This window comes from Balaenoptera acutorostrata, chromosome 3 (assembly GCF_949987535.1).
Source record: "Balaenoptera acutorostrata chromosome 3, mBalAcu1.1, whole genome shotgun sequence".
NCBI lineage: Eukaryota > Metazoa > Chordata > Mammalia > Artiodactyla > Balaenopteridae > Balaenoptera > Balaenoptera acutorostrata.
Genome location: NC_080066.1, coordinates 107,040,538 through 107,059,719, shown reverse-complemented (window position 1 = coordinate 107,059,719; position 19,182 = coordinate 107,040,538). Strand labels below are relative to the sequence as shown.

General features: G+C 53.6%; 1 protein-coding gene across 2 annotated transcripts; it reads right to left on the bottom strand.

Annotated features, from left to right (window-relative positions):
- Positions 1 to 2,178: 2,178 nt before the first annotated feature.
- Positions 2,179 to 11,195, bottom strand: NFATC4 (nuclear factor of activated T cells 4). 2 transcript variants are annotated; one of them, XM_007180645.2, is made up of 10 exons: positions 11,054 to 11,195; positions 8,861 to 9,956; positions 7,352 to 7,514; positions 6,556 to 6,755; positions 6,089 to 6,261; positions 5,470 to 5,610; positions 4,494 to 4,549; positions 4,086 to 4,212; positions 3,311 to 3,892; positions 2,180 to 2,568 (listed from the first exon to the last, which is right to left on the bottom strand). In XM_007180645.2, exons 1-10 carry the CDS (start codon positions 11,151 to 11,153, stop codon positions 2,501 to 2,503), a joined length of 2,706 nt encoding a protein of 901 aa, XP_007180707.2. In that variant the 5' UTR covers positions 11,154 to 11,195; the 3' UTR covers positions 2,180 to 2,500. The 2 variants fall into 2 exon arrangements, with proteins under 2 accessions (XP_057400475.1, XP_007180707.2); XM_057544492.1 differs by lacking the exon at positions 11,054 to 11,195 and having other exon boundaries at positions 2,179 to 2,568; positions 3,632 to 3,892; positions 8,861 to 9,953.
- Between the last annotated feature and the right edge of the window lie 7,987 nt (positions 11,196 to 19,182).

Here is a 19,182-nt window from a genome sequence, read left to right as displayed (position 1 = left end):
TCTGGCACCAAACGAAGATCCAGCCTCCTTCTCTTCCCTCTCCCAACTCCAGCCTCAGGGAGCTGGATGTCTGTAGGAACCTGGGAAAAGACAATGACCATGGGAGTTGACCCACCCACCTCAGGATTCTAATGGGAAGAGGGGTTAGGCATGTGAAGTATGGGCCCAGAGGGCAGAACAATGCTGGCAGAGCAGTCACAGGGAAGCAGATGGAAGCTCTGCCCAAGGAAGAACTGTGAGGCAAATCTATTGTATCAATCCCAGCTTAAGCCCTACCATCTAGTGGGAAAGCGCCCATTATCCTTGGATAACTAAGCTTCCTAGCATGGCTACAAGGCCCCTCAGAACTCAGCCCCTGCTTCCCTCTCTGGTCCCCACTCACAGCCCCCCCACTTCCAGAACTTCACCAGTCCCACGAGCATGCCAAGCCCTCGATCTGCTGGCCCTCCCTGTTTGCCTCTCTCCTCCAAGACATGGCCCATCTGGTGGCTCTGCCTGGCCTGCCCTTCCCCTACTCTCAGCCCAGTCAGTTCCCAGTCATGCTTCAGATCCCAGTCTAGAAGTCACCCCCTGAAGTTCCCTCTGACCCCCCACAGCTGGATGGAGTGCCCCTGTGCTCTGCTCCTTCTGTACCCCATATTAAACTTGTTTACTCCCCCCGCCCAAGACCTGACATACTATCTGTACAAGAAACATTTACTGAGTTGAATTGTTGAGTTATAATGTGTGTTTACTTACTGTCACCCCATGAGGCTATGAGGTCCTCCAGGACGCACTGGCTGGCACTTAGTAGCTGCTCAATAAATGCCTGGCAATGAATGAGTGGCAGTGCTATGGCAGAGAGTGAAACGGTCTGCCCTGGGAGGCAGCGAGTCCCCATCACTATAGCTTTTCATTCACAGAGGCTGACTCGCCGCCTGTCAGAGATCTTGGAGGGGGAGCTGAAGGGTGCTGGCCAGGACACGTGTGCCCTGGGTCCCTCCTGCCGTGGGTGATGACTCTAGTCCTGATGGAGGGTACCTTTGAGAAGCAGCCATGGCCCAGTGAGCCAATCACCTGATATCAGTCTGGTTCGCAGTAGTTTGTGTTCAGGAAGATAAAGGAAATTCATTGCAAAGCAGCAGTGACAAGACCAGGGGTCATCCTGGTTCTCCTGTCCTCCATTCCAGAGCCAGCTTCTGTCACACCCACAGCGGAACACATGGGCACTTGCCAGGCCTGCCTAGATGCACTGGACATACCAGCCTTCAGGTGAGGCAAGTCTCCCAAGTACTAACACCCGGAATATCTTTGGGGTATGGCCCCCTGCAGCTGGGCCAGTGGTACTCAGTGCCTGCTGTATGCCTGGCTCTCCCCAACCCACTGGGGACTTGGCCCCCTAGGCTGTCAAGACATGGGGCAAACCAGGTTTCCAGGCCGGGCCTGTCAGTGGTGATATACCTGCGGTATACCACCCGCAGGTATACCTGCGGGAAAGGCCGGAGCCCAGGCAATGTCAGGGCTTCTGGGGAGCTGCTTGGCTTCCTGCAATCTACCTCTGAAACACAGATCTTTCCAGAATGTCTTCACAGACCCCAAAGGTTGGAGAATCCAGAGTGTGGATGGATCCATGCCAGCCCTCCCTCATCTCCTACCCTGCTCCAGGGAGATAAGCTTCAGGGGCCTGACCTCCATGGGTTAGGATATCTGAAGGTGGGCTGGGGGCAGGAGCCCAGGAGTGCAGCGTTCAACCTGCTATTGATTAGCTGTGTGACATAGGGCAAGCCCCTTTCCCTCTCTGAGCCATAGAGTCCTCCTTTGTAAATGAGGGAGAGGGACTAGACTGGTGTTTCCTGACCTTGGCCATGAATCAGAATCGTCTCGGTGGTGGCAAGAGAAAGTAACTTGAAAATACACAGATTTTCCCAAAGCTCCTAAAGGAATCTGAATCCCCAGGGAGGAGAGGTCTACAAACCCTGGCTCCCGACCTCACCCCAGTTAGGGAGCCTCTGGGACCCTCCAAACCCTCCCCACCCCCTTGCACTGATACTCTTTGGGATGCAATCTTCCCAGCCATATCCCATCCCTTTCCAGGTTCTAAGCCTCCTCTGGCCAGGGCTAGAGTAAGCTGCCCCATCTCTCTCTCCAAAGAGTTTTGGAGCCTGAAACACTAGTCAGCGAGCAGTTTATTATCCATCACCCTGTCCCAGCCTCCCAGCACCGTGGTCTGTACACAGTCTAGACACGGCCTTCACTCCGGCAGTCCTCCAGTCCTCACTCCCAGTCCCCACCCAGGGTCCACCCCCATCCCAGTCCTCCACACTCTCCCGCCCCCAGCCCTCCAAGGCAGCACCAGGCCCCGGGGGCCACACCTCAGCCAGGGGAGGGAAGGGAGGGCAGGGGAGGGAAGGCAAGAAACTGGGGAAAGAGGAACCAGATTGGCCCCCAAGCCTCTGGAACCGCCATCCCAGGATGAAGGGAAAGTGGGCAGGGCAGGGGGGAGCGGGGGCCAGGCGATGGTTCAGGCGGGAGGCTCTTCTCCAGGAGGTGCAGGGAAGCCACTCAGGTCTCGGCCAATGATCTCACTCACTGTAAAGGAGGGGCAGTTGAGAGACTGGGCAAGGGGCAGGTCGCCTCCTTTTCCAGAGACCCCCAATCCATTCCAGGCAGGCCTCCGTCTAGGATGCCTCCAGGCTCCAACTGCACTGGCTTCTCTACCACTGGGCCTCAGTTTCCCCACTGTGTCCTGACACCTGCTCTCAATCAAATCTTGCTGAACTCCATCCACGTGGGTTCTCAGGCCCCCGTGCAGCCCCTTCCTGCTGGCTTGGCCTGCAGTGTCAGGGCAATCGCTGTCAGCAGGGCCAGAGGTGGGTGTAGCCAGTGGGAGGAAAGAGAGGCGAAATAGGAAGGCTCCTCATCACCAATCCAGACCACTGTCACCAGGTTTAGGGGGAAGCTGAGGCAAGGGAAAACGTGCTTGACTGGGACACCAGCAAGCCACTGCCCCTCTCTGAAATTCACTGCCTGAATCTGCAAATTGAGGGAGCTAGATTGAATGATCTTGCAAGTACTTCTAGCCCTGAGGTTTTGTGATCTGGGGCCAAGGGCCGAGGCAGGAGAAAGGTTAGGCAGGTACTCCGTGCCCCCTTCAGAATTCAACTGGATTCAACTGGCCACACGCACCAAGCCCTGGCCTCCTTAGGCCCTCCACTGGCCCTGAGGGACCACGGAGGCCCAACCTCTGGGAAGCCAAGCTCCAGCCCTCAGCAAACATGCAGAGCAATCTCTTGCACACACTCACACTCGCAGCGCCTGGTCCCACACCCACCTTCCTCCAGCGTGATACCCTGGATAGGGACACTGTCTCGGAAGCCGCTGCCGTAGCCACCCCTGGATTTCTCCTGCTCCGGAGCCCCCTCCCCAGGGCCATAGCTTGGCCCTACCTCATTGTATCCCTCAGCAGGTGGGGGGTGAACACTGCTCTGGGGAGCGAAGGGGCCTTCAAGTGGTGGGGATGAAGGCAGTGGAGGCCGGAAGGGGGCTGGAGGAGGGAACGGCAGCCCCAGGGGAAAGGGGGAGCCCCGTCCTCCATAGGGGTCACTAGGGAAGGGCCGGGGAAGGAATGAGACTGGAGGTGGGCGGGCACAACCTGTGGTACCCCCAGTCTCAGGGAACATCCGCGGGCCAGGTCTGTAGGATGGTGGGGGCCCCGTCTGGGGGTACAGAGGGGGCGTGCCATAGCTGAAGCCTTCTGACAGGTAAGGAGTTTCATAAGCAGGGTCTTCATGGGGATAGGAGGGGTAGGGGGGCCTGGGTGGTGAGAAGTCCATGTCAGAGCCAAAATGGGGGCCCGATGCTGAAGGGAAGCCCCGGAGAGATGCGTCTGGTAGAGGCTCTTCCTTGAAGATCACTGGGTGGATGGGAAGGAGGAGGACACGCTGGTGAGAGGGCTGGCAGTCTCCCCGCCGCACACTCTCCAACCATCTCTTCATCCCTAGGTCTCATCCCTCCCTTGACCCCTCACCATGGGGCATCGCATCCCTGTGCCCCTGCATCGGTCCCCACATCCGCATCCCCCCACCATGGGCTGTTCCAGAGCGCACCAGGCAGGAACTTGAAACTCTGGGTAGGACTGCGCTTCCTCCGCCCGTTGGAGACGTAAAAGTAGACCTGGACTGGCCGGGACACCCGCTTGTTGCTGTACTCAGGGATGGTCAGGGTCAGCGTCACCTGGGGGAGAGCAGAGGATGAGGCAGGGAGCCCTCAGGGATCTAAGCTCAGCCCAGCCCTTCCCAGTACCCTAACTCCACCTCCTGGCTTTTTCCATTTACAAAGGAGCAAAGTTCATTCCCTAGAGGTGTCCCTGCTTCCAGAGTGGCCAGGTTGCCTCCTCTAGAAAAGAACAGGTAGCTTCTGGAGTCCACTCTCAAGTGCAAGGGAGCCGGCTGAGAATTTCCTGACTTCTCCCACCCCGCCCCCACCCCCAGGGGGGACCCTAGTAACACGGGTACCTCATTGCTCTGTGACCGGTTCACTGTGGCCTCCTCCTCCCATTGCAGCTTTCCATCTGTGCAGGAAGAACAGGGAGCTCCAGCCCAGCCGCACGGCCCCTACCCCTTGCCCCGTGCCCAGGCCTCTGCCATTTCCCCTCCTGCTGGAGCCAAGGCCAGACTCAGAAGGTCCTGACAAGGCCTAGCTCACAGAGGAGCCCACTGCATGTTTACTCAACCGAACAGAACAGGCAGGGTTTAAAACTGTCTCCAAGATCTAGAGCCACAAGCTGAGGCCAAGGGAAATGGCAGGGCCAGTCCAGGGACCAGAAACAACTCTTGAGCCCTCTCACCCAACTGTAAACATCCCTTCCCATGACAGAGCTGGAAAGAAGTTCAAGGGTCGGAAAGGGTCTCAGCTTGAAGGGAGGCTATGAGACCCCAAGTCTCATGACCTAGAACCTCTGACTCTGCTCTGATATGGTCCTAGGGCACTAAACTCGAGGATGGGGCTGGGGCTTTGGGTGGGCAGGGTTGGGGAGAGCAGAGGTCTCAGGTTGGTGAGTATACCTGGGCCCCTCAGTCTTCCCTTCTCCACCCCGGCAGCTCTATTCTGGGGCACCTCACAGCCTCCTGTAATCAGAGCTGTGCTGCCAGCCCCATAACTCAGGAGGGGCTCAGGGTCCAGCTGTGAGGGTATAGGTCACCTCTTCCCTTCTCATCTTCCCCAGCCACATGGGGGTAAATTAGCTCAAAGCTGACTCCTCAATAAAAGAATGTGTATTTCTTACATTTATTTGCCATCCTGAGCGTTTCAGATGCCTAGAGTACGCATGGGAAGGAGACAGTATAACAGGACGGGCAGTCTATCTGCCCCATTTTACAGATAAGGAAATTGAGGCTCAACTTGCTAGTTTAGAGACAGTGCCAGAGATCGTTCACCCTCTCGTTCCAAGCTCTTCCTGCCTGCCCTCCCCCACTCCCCACAGATACTCACCAGGGCCCCTCTCGATGAACACCACCTTGGAGTCTGGCAGGAAGTTGGAGCCGGTCAGCACTAGTTCCTCCCCTCCTGTCACGGAGCAGGCACTGGGGCTGTAGGCCTCCACCTGGGGCAGCTCCTGAGCTGAGCGCTGGGCTGCAGAGCAGTGCAGGAAAGGCCTGGCTGGCTGGTATGGAGAGGACAGCCTCCTGTGCCCCAACCCTCCCTAGAATAACTGTCACAGGGCCCTGGAGGAGCCCTCCTCAGAAGCAGACACGCAAGAAAAACAATGGTCTCCCTGGGGTCACACAGACCATGTAAGGAACCACTCCTGGGCAGAAAGAGAGAGATGAACAGGGTAGGCCTTAGAGCTATGCAAACAAATACATGGGGGATACCCAGGGGCAGATGGAGGACAGGGTTGCTCTGGTCCAACCCAGAGGCACAATCTGCAGCAGGGGCAAAGTAGAACACTTCCCCCAGCCCATCCATGATAGAAATAAGGGTTGGGTCCTTTACAGGTGTCCCCAGGACCAGCAGGGCACCGCACATTCTGCAGAGGAGATGGGCAGACAGACACACAGACAAGAAGTTAGCCAGAGACAGAGAGATGCTACAGGGCTTCTTTGCTCACAGCACTCGATGGGCACCGATGCTGTCTGCACCGAGATGACCTTCCCGCTGCCTTGGGGCACGTGTACCCTGAATACCAGCCGCACGCGTGTGTTCTTGCGCCCGATGTCCGTCTCACCCTTCCGCAGCTCAATGTCTGAATTCCGAAGCTTCAGGATTCCGGCACAGTCAATGCTGAAGCCAAAGAATGGAAGGCAAGCCCTCCCAGCTGATGCCAGAATCACCCTCCATCCAAAGTCCTAAATGACCTTCTCTGGGAGACTACGGGGGGCTATCTGAACCCAGAGGTGGCCTCTCCAGAGTGCTCCCCAGCCCCAAAGTCCTCTTCTAGATGGTGAGAACACCTGACACCTCCTAGGGATGATGTCTAACTCTTCTGGGGAGAGGAAGAGTGGACCTAGCTTAGACCCCATGGAAAAGGCTAGTCCTCAAGCCCAAAGAATAAAGGGAAGTGGAGTGGGAACCTACTTGGCGGCCATGTTGTTCTCAGGAAGCAGGGTCATCTCCAACACCTTGGTACCACTGACTACAGCTTCGTAGCTGGCCGTGGCCACCATCTTGCCCGTGATACGGTGCACCTGATAGAAGGCGTGAGGTCGCAGGTTCCTCTCATCTGCGGTGCCGATGAACATCTGTAGGGTCAGTGGCTTCTCACTGTAGCCTAGGAGCTGGCAGAGGGAGGCAAAGGCCACCCAATTGAAATCCCCACTGTCCCATCCTTCATCCATCCCTAAGTTTTCAGTCCACCCCTGGAGAGGAGTGAAAGATAAAGGATATCCTGGAAGGGATTTCCAGGGGGGATTGGGCACTAGTTTCTCCACCAGTTGTGTCGAAAACGTGGCCTGGAGTTCACAGTGTTATTCTTGGAATGAGGCCCAAACTGGGCTGGGCAAAGGGGAAAATCTTCCAAGGGAGACTGGCCCAACTCAACAGAGACAACCTAACTCCCAGTGAACTTTGGCCTCAGCCTGACCCCTCCCCCACATCTGGCAGGCCACCACTTTCCAGAGCAGACATAAGACTAGTGTCCCATGGGATGAGTGGAGCGCGGGTGGAGGGACAGACGAGTAGAAAGTACATCCGGGTCCTTGAAGTGCACCCTTCCTCCCCCAACACCAGTCCCTCCCCCAGGCCGCCTGCAGGGTCATTGCTGAGAGGGAGTGTGGGAAAGGGCAGTGCCATGGGTCTGCACAGCTGGAGCCCATGTGCAGGGATCTGGGACTGGAGAGGAGAGAGGCTACCAGGCCTGGCTTCTGCCCCTTACCTTGACGATGGGGTGACCACCAGGGGCAGCTTTGACAGCTCCCCGGCTGCCCTCTGTCTCATAGTGGGCCCGGTGGTGGGCTCTGGGCTGCACCTCGATCCTCAGCTCCAGCTGCTCATACTGGCTGGGCAGAGGCCAGTCCAGCGGGGGGAGGGCAGAGGTCCTGGACAGAGACAGAGAGAAGAGCACTGATCACCCGCAGCCTCACACCCAAGTCAGGGCAGCCCTGGGTCCCAGCTCCCCAGGATGTGAGGGAGGAAGCGGCGGTGGGTATGGGAGAAAGAAAATTATAGCCGAAGTAAAACAGTCCACAAGTCCAGAAGCAGGGGAGATGGGGGACAGACCCCTCAGAGCCCCTTGAGATGAGGGTATGTAAATGGGCAGCAGGACTGAGACTCCCTTCTTCCCAGCTCTGAACACAGGGTCTGGATACAGAGGAACCCCAAGCCCAGTTTAACCCCCAGGCCTGGATAGGAAGAGTCAAGTAAAGAAGCACAACTTCAGGGACTTCCCTGGTGGTCCAGTGGTTAGGACTCTGCCGTTCCACTGCAGGGGTCATGGGTTTGATCCCTGGTCGGGGAACTAAGATCCCACATTTAAAAAAAAAAAAAGAAAGAAGAAGCACAACTTCAGGCCAGAAAAGGTCTCAGAAATTAACCCCTTTGCTAATTTGTTAAGCCCAAATAAAGAAACTGAGGGTAGAAAGTAGAGGGCTAAGCAAGCCAGCAACTGACAGAGCCGGGACTGAGCACATCCGTTCCCAGGCCAGCGCCCTTTCCACTAGCTGGGGCTGGACAGGTGGGTTCCAGAGAGCTGGGGGTTACAGATCTGCAACTTTCCTGTAGTGAGCACCCAGATACCCTAGGCCAGGGAGTCTCAACCGGTAATTGCCCCCAGGTGATGCTTGGCAATGTCTGGAAACAACTAAGGGAAACTTTTCTGGATGGAGCCAGCTTGATCTGACATCCAAGGTTTAGGATTATTGAAATGGACAAGGTTCTTTGAGGGTGAAAGGTGTAGAAAAACAGCAAGAACTGCTTGGTTTAATATGAATTCTTTGACTTGCAAATACATGCTACTTTATTCAAATTTAGCAGGTATACTTTTAAGCCACAAGTCAGGCCCTAGAAATTCAGTTAGAGAAGGGAGACTTCCTGCTGCCCATTGTAGGGCTGAAATTCAGCCCATGTTCCAGCACAGAGCTGGGGGTGGAGGACACCCTAGAGGAATTCCTCCTTTACCCACATGGTCCTTCTGGGGCTGGAGGGGCTTTTTCTAATTGATCCACAGGGAGTGACTGTCCTTTTGCAAATCATCTGTCCAAAGGGGGTGCGTTTTTAAAATTCTCCCTAAAACTGAGTAGTTTGCCAGCAGCCAAGCTGGTAGCAGATTCTCTTTTGAAATGCCAAGGACACAGAACTAGGACCTTTTTTCAAACCCATCCCTTGACCCTCCTGCTCCCTGGGTGAGATGACTGGAGACAGCAGTGGTGTCAGACACGACCCTCACCTGAAGATGGGGCTGTGCCCCCCAATCCGGGCCTTGGACCAAGCCAGTGGGGAAGGCACCGCCAGGTAGTCCATGCCGGCCACCTCCTTCCGAGGACCCCCGGGGGGAGCCCCGGCCTCCTCTACTCCTGAAGGCAGCTTCCCATTGCACGGGGCAGGCTCCTCAGACCGAGGCAGGGCCACCGCCTGCTCGCTGGAAGTCCTCCGGGTCTTCTGGGGGATGCTCTCGGCTGGTGGGGCCCCCGCATAGTCAAAGGGGCCAGGGGAGCCAGGGTCCCGGACCAGAGGCAATGGGGGCGGTGGAGGTGGCTCAGGCCCCTCCTCCCCTAGGCTGCCTCGGCGGGACAGAGCTGGGGAGGCCGAAGATGGGGTTCCTGAGCTGGAATAGCGCCGCTTGCCACATGGAGAGGCAGGTCGTGGGGAAGCTGGGGTGGGCCCAGGAGCGCTGAGGAGTAGCCAGCTATCCTCTGGACCCCGGCCTCCAGGGCTCGGACCATACAGGCTCCAGGGGTCATCGGGGGTCCACGGCCTAGGGGAGGCCCGGGGTGAGGGCAGTGGGGAGCCCAGGCCAAAGCGGGAGGCCGCCTCATTTAGCTCCGACTCGACCTCGTCACAGGCTGCATACAAGGCTGCCTCGTCGGAGGCATCGGAGAAGAAGCTCCAGGAAGACAGGCTGCTGCTGCCAGGGCTCGGGCTGAAGAAGAGGCCCCCGCCCTGGCCCCCTGCCTCTCGGTAGCCTCCAAAGCCTTCCGGTGGGGGGTAATCCCTGGGGGAGCCTTCCCCCCAGGCATCTGGGTTGTCCTCCAGCGCAGCTGGCGGGTCAGGAGTGGGAGAGATAGAGGTGATGCGGATGCTGGGACACTCAAGAACACGGCCTCCCCCAGCCCCCCCGGAGCCCCCTCCCGGCCCCCCCAGCCTCACTGACCGGGCTGGCTGGCTCTCCCAAGTGCCAGGTGAGGGGGCCGGGCGGGGTGGTGGGGAGTGCATGCCAGGCCGAGGGGGTGGAGGCCGGGGAATGCCAATAGGGGCAGCGCCATAGGGAGGGGGCTCCCCCAGGCCCAGACGGCAGCATGGTGGGGTGTCCTCTGAGTCCAGTTCTGTCAAAATGGGAAGGGAAGGAGACAGAGAGAGGGATGTCACAGGAGATGGGGAGAGAGAGAAGCAGGTGAGATGTCTAGGTTCCTTGAGCGGGCAGCCTCCAGAGGCTGGTATGCTGCCCCCTCCTCAGCAAAGAGAGGTCTCGGAGATGCCCTTCAGAGCCACAAAGACAAAAGCAAAGTTGGCCTTGGGAAGGTGGAGGAGATGGAGCCAGACGTGTCAGGTCTTTTCCTACTCAGAGAACCTCACACTCTGAGCTCCTGGCCCTGGGACCTGGGGTACCAGACGGGGCGGGTCTCAAGGTAAGGGAGGCGGGTCGAGAGGGGCTGGAGCTGGGCCCGGAGGCGTGTTTAAGGAAGCATTGGGCTGAGCTGGGGGCGACTCACACATGAACCCAATTAGCAGCGGTTCCCAAACCCCCAAACGGCGCTGGCAGGAGCCCCAGTTGCCATCGCAACGGTGGCCAGGGGAAGGGGGGCTCCAGGGCTGTGATGACAAGGGAAGGTGGCTCCTCCCTCACTCCCCCCAATCTGGGGGCGGGGGTGCAGCGGAGGGGTGCCGCGCGCCGGCCGGGCGAGGGAGGGGGTGGCGCGGGCTGCGCGTATTCCGTGCGAGCGGCGGCCGCCGCCCCCGGCTCAATCCCCGCCATCTGCCTCTCATTGCGGCCAGACGGGGGAGGGGGAGGGGCGCCCCGGCTGGGCCTGAGAGCGCCCCCAGCCCCTGGCGTCCGGTCTGTGGGCCCAGGGCTCTGTCCCCGAGGGGCAAGCTCCGGAGCCCAATCTCCCCTTTCCCTGGCAGAGCCCGGGGCTCTCGGGACCGCTGTTCCCTCCCGCCCCGCATCCCAGTGACAGCCCAGCCGAGAGGCGGCGCGCAGCCAACGGCACCCCCCCACCCCCACCCCAGTCACGACCTAAAAAGGAGAAAGTGGTGCCGGGTCCCCAGCCTCACCTCCGCAGACCCCCGAGCCCCGCACCTCCCCTCAACCTCTGAGCCCCTCATTTCACACCCCAGGCTCTCTGCCCGAAAGTCCCCAGACTCAAGATCCCTGCGCCCTTCCCTCACGGACCCCAAGACCCCTTCCCAGCCCCGCACTGACCTTCCCCCGACCCCCCCGCGCCCAGCGGGGGGGCCTCCTTTTCCTCCCCGAACACCAGCTTAAATTCCAGCTCCTCATCCTCGCAGCTTGCTGCCCCCATGGATCCGGCCGGAGCCCCCAGGTCCCGGTCTGGGTGGGAGGGGGGATCTCAGGAGGCTGCAGTATCTTGACCCGTGGCTCCCTCCCTCCCTTCTCTGAGACGCCCCCTCCTCCGCCGCTGCCGCCTCCCTCCGGACGCCCCCTCGTTATTATAGAAACTTTTCCAAACTTTTTTCCCCAAACTTCTTCAAAGTGCCCCCCCAGCCTGTCTCTGATTGGCTGCCCGGGATGCTCCAGCCCCTCCTCCAGGGATGAGATGGGAAAACCACGCGCCCCTCGTCCCCCCCCCTTACTCCCTCCCTCCCTCCCTCTCTCTCTCCTCTCTCCAGTCCCTCCCCCTCAAAAAAAAAAAAAAAAAGAACAAAACTGAATTGGAAAACGGTCTCTCAAGCGTGGTAGGACCATAATGATGCCTATTGGCCCGCAGTTGTGACAATCATTTCCCCGCACGGAGCACTGCCACCACAATCCCCAACTTAGTCTAAGTTCAGGGGCTCCGGGTCCGAGTGCCTTAAAGGGGACACATCCTGGGCCCACAGTGTAGAGGGCCCATGGAAGACACTTTCTGAAGAACTATGCAGCCAGCAACTAGCAAGGAAGGACCACCTCTCCTCCCCTTTTCCTCCAAGCCTAAGGCCAGCCAGGCTCCGGGGTGCAGAATGGCTCCAGGCTGCTCTGAAGAGGAGAAGGCCATTCCTTTGAAGACCCTAGCCTAAGGCCGCTCTGCCTAGGCCTTCTGGAAGCCTTTGACCTGCCGAATCAGGCCCTCCACCGGTCATCTCTCCCCCTCCCCCCAAAATGAAGAACATTTAGTGGTCTTGGGTCACTGTTCAAAGGTCCACGGCTCCTGATGGGCGAGGATCCAGGCCGGACTTTACCGCTGCCCTAGTCTCAGCCGCCCAGAGGGACCATTAATTAGCCCCTTAGGGAAGTCGGCTCCCTCCTCCCTAGAACCATAGGCTGGAATGAATCTCGGATCCGAAGGCAACCCGCTCCAGCTCTCCTGATAATCCTGACCAGGTTTACCAGAGCCCCGCAGCCCAGCGACCTTGTGGGCCCCAGGGTTGGACACCTGTCACCTGGGCGGGAGGAGGAAGGAAGACTCGGACTGGAGTTTCTAGGAAGGGCAGGCATGGTGGGGCCCTGTCGTGTGAGAGGGATTTAGATCGAGATTAGTTACTTGGACGCCGGACTGGGGTGGGGGGCGGGAGGTGGGAGGTGGGAGGCGGGTACCATTCCCCCTAGCAGACCGTAGGCTACAAACCTGTCTAACAAGCCGCAGCTATCTTTAATCTAAATCCCTCCGGCTCAGGGCCGCGCCCCCAGCGGCGCCCCAGCCCCGCATCTAAAGGGTTAAGCGACGGCCCTCGGGTCAGACGTTTACAAACACTCCGCAGCCGGGGTGGGACCGCGCCCGTTACTCTAATGAGAAACAGGCTCGGCGGGGCCGGGAAAGAGGGGAGGGCTGGCCCGGCCCGGCCGGCCCGAGCTCCGCTGTGGCCGATGCAGCTCCCCTCCCTTCCCTCCCTTCCCTCCCGTCCTTCCTCTGGCCCGCCCTGGGGACCCCCCCCCCAGCCCCGGGGGACACCAGTGACGTGCGGAGCTGCGCCGGCGGCGAGCCCAGGGCCCAGACGCCGGAGGGGCGGGGAGAAGAAGCCAGGCGGGCGGGGAGGGAAGAATGTTCCGAGGCCAAGCGGGGAGGCAGCCTGGTTTGATTTTTTTTCTTTTCTTTTCTTTTTTTTCCCCTTCGGTTGGTCTCCTCAGGTTACATTTCCCTTCCAGCTTCATCTCGGAAATAAAGGAAGGAGAGACCCACGGGGAGGGAGAGCGAGGAACATCCTGAAACGTCCGGCCAGCCTCCACCTAAGAGGCGGGCAGAGGAACGTGGGAAGCGGAGGCGAGAAGGGCAGGGGTAGAGACCTCGACCCCGCTCCAGCCCCTGATCCCACACACGCCGCCCCCGCCCTGCCCGCCTCCGCAGCACAAGCAGACGTGCACATTCTTTTCAAATGTCATATTTCCTTTGATCCTGGGCAGCGTTTCTCCATGTGTCTGGCTCAGCTCCTGCCCAGCCTGCCGCTCCCCCCTCTCACCCCACTTTGTGTATTTTCCTGGAGGTCCCTCCCCGTCCTCCCAGCATCTGGAAGGCCCTGAAGGCTGGGGTTGGCGCACATTCCCCTGGCGACTCTGGCCTCGCCTTCCAGTGACTCAATTTCCCCTCTGCCGGTGGGGGCCAGGGGGTGCGGGCGGAGAAAAGAGTTGTTGAGCGTAAATGTGGTATGAGCGAGCTTGCAGGCTGCTCAGAGCGCCAAGCTTCCCTCGGTGGGGAGTGGAAGGGGGATCCCCTCGACTCTGAAAACCCTCGGATCTGTCTCGGCTGCAGCAGAGGGATGGAATTTATGACTTCTGCACGTCCTGCCAGAGGAAGAGTGGATAGTTCTAGGTTTAGGTTGCCCTACACATCTGCCCCCTGGCGACCGCAAAGACTCAGCCGCCCTCCCTCCCTCAGGTCCGATTTCTCCCCCGTCAGGCCTTTGTCCTCGCTCGACTGCCCCCTAGCGCACACACCTGAACACAGCTCCGCTCTCTCACCTTGTGTTCGTGGAGCGCCTTGACTTATGCTCTCCACTTTCATGATTCAACGCCTTGGAGGTGGACTTTCTTTTTATTTCTTTTTTTTTCTTTTCAGTTACACAAAATACAGTCTCCTTGTAAACGATTCAAGCCATACAAAAATATATAGTAAGCTTCGATTGCTACTCCGCCATTTTGTACAAATTTGTTAACCTATATATGTACACATGCCTGCTCTTTCTGTGTACTTCAGACCATGCTGCAAGCATACTTCTTGACTTGCTTTTTGGTTTTTTCCCAGTTAACAAATGGCTTGGAGAGCTTTTCCTGTCAATACATGTGCATCTGAAAATAGTAATAAAAGCGTCCATTTCTTTGTTTGAGGTTAGTGACAGAGCTAGGTCTGGAACCCAGGTGTCCTGGGTCCTTGTCCAGTGCTAATTCCACTATACCACATTATACGTAGGAATCTGTTTTAGGGTGGGCTTTCCCCAAAAAATCAGAGCCTGAAAAAAGAATGAGATGCAGGTAGTTTATTGCGGAGAGCAATCACAAGGGACAGAAGTGGGGGACTGGGAAGAGTGAAATGGGAAAGAAGGAAAGCCATCCAAGGGTGTGATGTGGAGCTGGTTACCACCCTGAGCAACTGGAACATTGTCCCCCTGGGCACCTTCTGTGGAGCCATCAGAATGTGATTCAAGAGATGGGATATTTATCCACTTGCCCTCACCCCCAATTGTCAAAAGTTGCCCCTTGAGTGTTAATTCCCTCACTCTTCCAGTTTTACACAAGGGTCAGAAAACGGTAGGTGTCCCACAAGGCTGCAGCAAAGAAGCCCCTGGGCAAGAGGCAAAAAAGATAGGAGCTGTGCCTGTGAGTAGGTACTGTCAGGTGACATGGACAAGCAGTTGGTTGCCACAGTAATAGCTGGAGTAAAAAGATGGATGGACAGTAAGTGAGGCAATTAAGATGTGTCCTATACAACAGGGATCCCCAACCCCCCAGTACCAGTCCTTGGCCTGTTAGGAACCGGGCCGCACAACAGGAGGTGAGCGGCAGGTGAGCGTGCCTCGCTTCATCTGTATTTACAGCGGCTTCCACATTGCCGCCTGAGCTCCGCCTCCTGTCAGCATTACAGTGAGTTGTATAATTATTTCATTATATATTACAATGTAATAATCATAGAAATAAAGGGCACAATAAATGTAATGCGCTTGAATCATCCGAAACCATCACCCACCCCACCCACCCACCCACCCATCGCGTCCGTGGAAAAATTGTCTTCCATGAAACCGGTCCCTGGTGCCAAAAAGGTTGGGGACCGCTGCTATACAAGATCACTCAGTCAAACAAAAAATATGTATTGAGGAACCTCTATGTTCAGAGGCATTTCTAGGCATTGGGTACCTATATTTATAAACCACACTCCGAAGAATTGCCAGTTATTATCAGGCTGGAAATACATTTTGTACTTGACATCTCCCTCTTCCTTGCCCCCTAACTGTACAGAACTGTTTTATTCATAGAGTATCTATTTACCTATGTATCTATCTATCTATCTATATCTATATCTATATCTATCTACCTATCTATCTCCTTCCTTTGCATTCCCTTCATTGCCATACCAGTTTAGACCTTGATTTTTTCTTAGACTCTCAATAACAGTATCTAACACCAATGGCATACTTTACACATTTGACAACTGAAGCATATCATTTTTAAACCCTTCTCTATAACAAAAAAATAATTTCAGTATTAATCATGATATGAAAAATAATAGCCAGAAAAAATGGAAAGAGTAATAATTTTCTTTTATTGACTTCCTATGCTCATATGTCTAACAAGGCCAGTAAATACATAGATAGATAGATAGATAGATAGATAGATAGACAGATAAAACAGTAAAAGACAGGAAAAGGCAACAGATTAATAATTGCAATTATATTTATATACTTTTATTTTAAATACAAAGGAAAAACATATACTTACATATTGGTCTGTCATAGAAATGAATTATAACATTACAATTTCTGTTCCAGGTCTTAATTTTTGCAAATTTGTCAGTGACTTTGTCAAAATTGATCTTCACATATAGACAGTATAGCCAGATTTGTTGATCTATCTCACTTATGGTTGATCAAAGGAAACTTTTTAATAATCTTAATTTGTTATTGAGATATAATCTGCATACTATAAAATTCACTCTTTTGAAGTGTACAACTCAGTGTACAGCTCCTATCTTTTTAGTATATTCACAAGGTTATGCAACTATCACCATATCTAATTCCAGGATTTTTTCATCACCCCAAAAAGAAATGCCATACCTATTAGTAGTCACTCCCCATTCTCCCCTTCCCTTTCTCCCTAGAAACCACTAATTCACTTTCTGTCTCTAGATTTGCCTATTCTGGACATTTCATGTAAACAGAATCACATAATGTTGCCTTTTGTGTCTGGCTTCTTCCACTTAGCATAATGTTTTCAAAGTTCATCCATTGGTAATACACATCAGTACGTCATTCATTTTTATGACTAAATATTGATTTTAATTTAAAAATTTTCTCCACAGAAAGCAATATATATATTTAGAAAAAAATCTAAGGAAAAGATTGGCACAATTCATTAAACATCCCATTTCACAATAAATTCCAAAAATTGCAATATGTCTTTGTTTCTCCAGGGTTGAAGCTAACAGCTTTCAGATGTCTGCTTCACTGAAAAATTTTAAACACAAAAACTTCAAGTTTTTACATAATGTAATAGTTTCTATTACTGCATAACAAATCACTTCCAAAACTTTGTGGCTTCAGACCACAATGATCATTTATTATCTCTCATGGTTTCTGTGAGTAAGAAATTCAGCAGTGAGGAAGGCTCCTATCTGCTCCACAATGTCTGGTGAGGGACTTGAAGGCTAGGAGCTAGAATTGTCACATGTCTAGCTGTTGACATTGACTGTTAGCTGAGACTAGCTAGAGCAATTGCCTGTACCACATACATATGACTGTTCCTTGTGGCTTGGGATTCCTTACAAAATGGCAACTTTGAGAGAGAGCTCCAGGTAGAAGCTACATCATTTTCATGACCTAGTCTTGAAAGTCACAAGCCCCTGGCCAGAGTCAAGGGCTGAGAACATAGACTACACCTCTGGGTGGAAGAAATATCAGTTACATTGCAAGAAGAGCATGTAGAATGTGATAAACACATACACATGGTCATCTTTAGAAAATAAAATCTGTCACAGTCTGGTCATAATAATCCACATCCTTCCCACACTCATCCCCTCCCCATAAGACCTTCAAGTCTCATCCCATCTTGGCACCAAGCTCAGGCACAAGGGCCCAGATCCCATCACCTAGATCCTGGACCTCAAGCCTGAGGAAACGCTGTGTAACCAACCACCCCAAAACTTAGTGGTTCCTTCCAGCTACATATTATCTAATTGGGGGATAAGATGTAAACGTGAAAAGTTACATACTAGTAAAAGAGTTTAACAATAACTGGTAATTCAGGAGATGCAACAAAGCAATTCCATCAATAAGAGATGATTGGTTGGTAGCAACAGAAACTGGCTCCATATAACTTAAGCAAAAGAGGAATGTTTTGACAGGAGAGATCACAGAACTAAAAGAAAAGGAGAATCAGGCTTCAGGGAGGATGGGCATGTAGGAGCTAGACAGTAGTAGTTCTGGGGAGCTAGCCACGAGGACCTGAGGCACAGTCTCTTCATGGTCCTGGACATCTTCAGTTCCTGGTGTGTACCAAGTCCTTCCCACTTCCAGGATTTTGCAGATACTGTTTCTCCTGCCTGGATCTCTCTTGACATACAACCTTCTTTGCCTAACTTCTACTAATCTCTGGATCTCAGCTATAATCTCATAGCATTCTCATAGCAGTCATAACACATCTCCCAACTGTAATAAGATAACTGTGTAAACACTTGTTTAATGTCTGTGTACCCCACTAGAGTATAAATTCTCTGAAAGGAACCTTGGCTGTCTATTTATCTACCCAACCTTTTTTTTTTTTTTTTTTTTTTTACATTTCATATATTTAATAAACACTAGTGGAAATAAATGAAAACCAATCAAATGAGAACAGGCAAAAGCTAATTGTTCAGAGCTTCCTCCAGCAAGGGAGTCAGCCACCCTCACTTGCATTTTGGCAGAGACTCAAAGTCAGGTAAAGGAGTAGGGAAGCTTTATTGTGGAAAAAAAAGAAAGGATTCGGGTATGACCTAATTGGAAGCTATTGGTATGGGGAAGCTGTAGGTGGGCTAACTGAAGGCAGGGCCTCCTATGTGATTGGTTAAAGATGCATTGTTTGGCTTTCTCTGGTTGGTCCTAATTTGGAAGCAGGAACAAAACTTAGGTAAGCTGTCACTTATTAATCAAGATCTAGCTGTTTGGAGAAGATTGTTACAGGACTTATTTTTTGGCTTCCTAGGCTGGTCACTAGAAATAGTGGTCTGACTTCCTGAAAGCCTGACATATAGAGTAGGCTGGCTTCCTAGGCTGCTTACTGTAGATAATGGACTGGGGAGTTGCTGCAGATTACAAGTCAGAGTTCTATTGTTATATGTGGTCTGGCCACTGTCCACTTGTATATTTAATCTCTCACATTTATTGAACATCTATTATGTGCCGTCACCATGCTAAGCTCTGGGATACAGAGATTGATAGAAGATATTTGTTGACCAATTAAAGAGTTGGTAAGAGATAGTGTTTTAATGACTAGGTGCATCTGTTAGAATTAGGTTTGGCTGGGTATGACATAAAAACCTGAAATATCAGTGGCTTAAATAAGATAGAAGTTTATTTCTCTCCCATATAAAGGCTCTACAGGTAAAAATTCAAGGTGTAGTATGTCAACGCCACAACTATGAGACTCCCAACTCCTTCCATCTTGCTGTTCCACCATCCTTAGCATACCACTTCATGGAATATGGCTGCTCAAGGTCCAGCCATCACATTCACTTTTAAACCAACAGGAAAACGAAGAGCAGAAGAATGCACACCACTCCCTCCCCACGCCATTTATATTTACTTCCAATTGGCCAGAATTTAGTCACATGGCCACATATAGGTATAAGAGAGGCTGGGAAATCTATTTATTCCAAGTGGATATATATTTACCTGAAAATAACAGGTTCTGTTACTAAAGAATATGGGAAGAAAGACTATTGGGGTCAATTAGCAGCCTCTGCAAACTAGAGAAATGGGATGTAGGGATTATCCATAAAATTCAGTCACTCATATTTCCTCTAATATAAGATATTCTTGACTTAGCATGTAATTATTCTCATGATATATTACACAGAATGAATCAAGTTCTTTTCATAGTTAAGCAGAAGCAGCTTGGGACTTCCCTGGCGGTCCAGTGGTTAAGATATCGTGCTCCCAGTGCAGGGAGCACTGGTTCGATCCCAGTTCAGGGAACTAAGATCCCGCATGCTG

Coding starts and splice junctions, on each gene's coding strand:
- NFATC4 (XM_007180645.2), bottom strand. CDS start 11,153: ATGGGGGCAGCAAGCTGCGAGGATGAGGAGCTGGAATTTAAGCTGGTG. Junction 9,957..11,053: donor CGCGGGGGGGTCGGGGGAAG/GTCAGTGCGGGG, acceptor CCATTTTGACAG/AACTGGACTCAGAGGACACC. Junction 2,569..3,310: donor GGGTATCACGCTGGAGGAAG/GTGGGTGTGGGA, acceptor CCTCCTTTACAG/TGAGTGAGATCATTGGCCGA.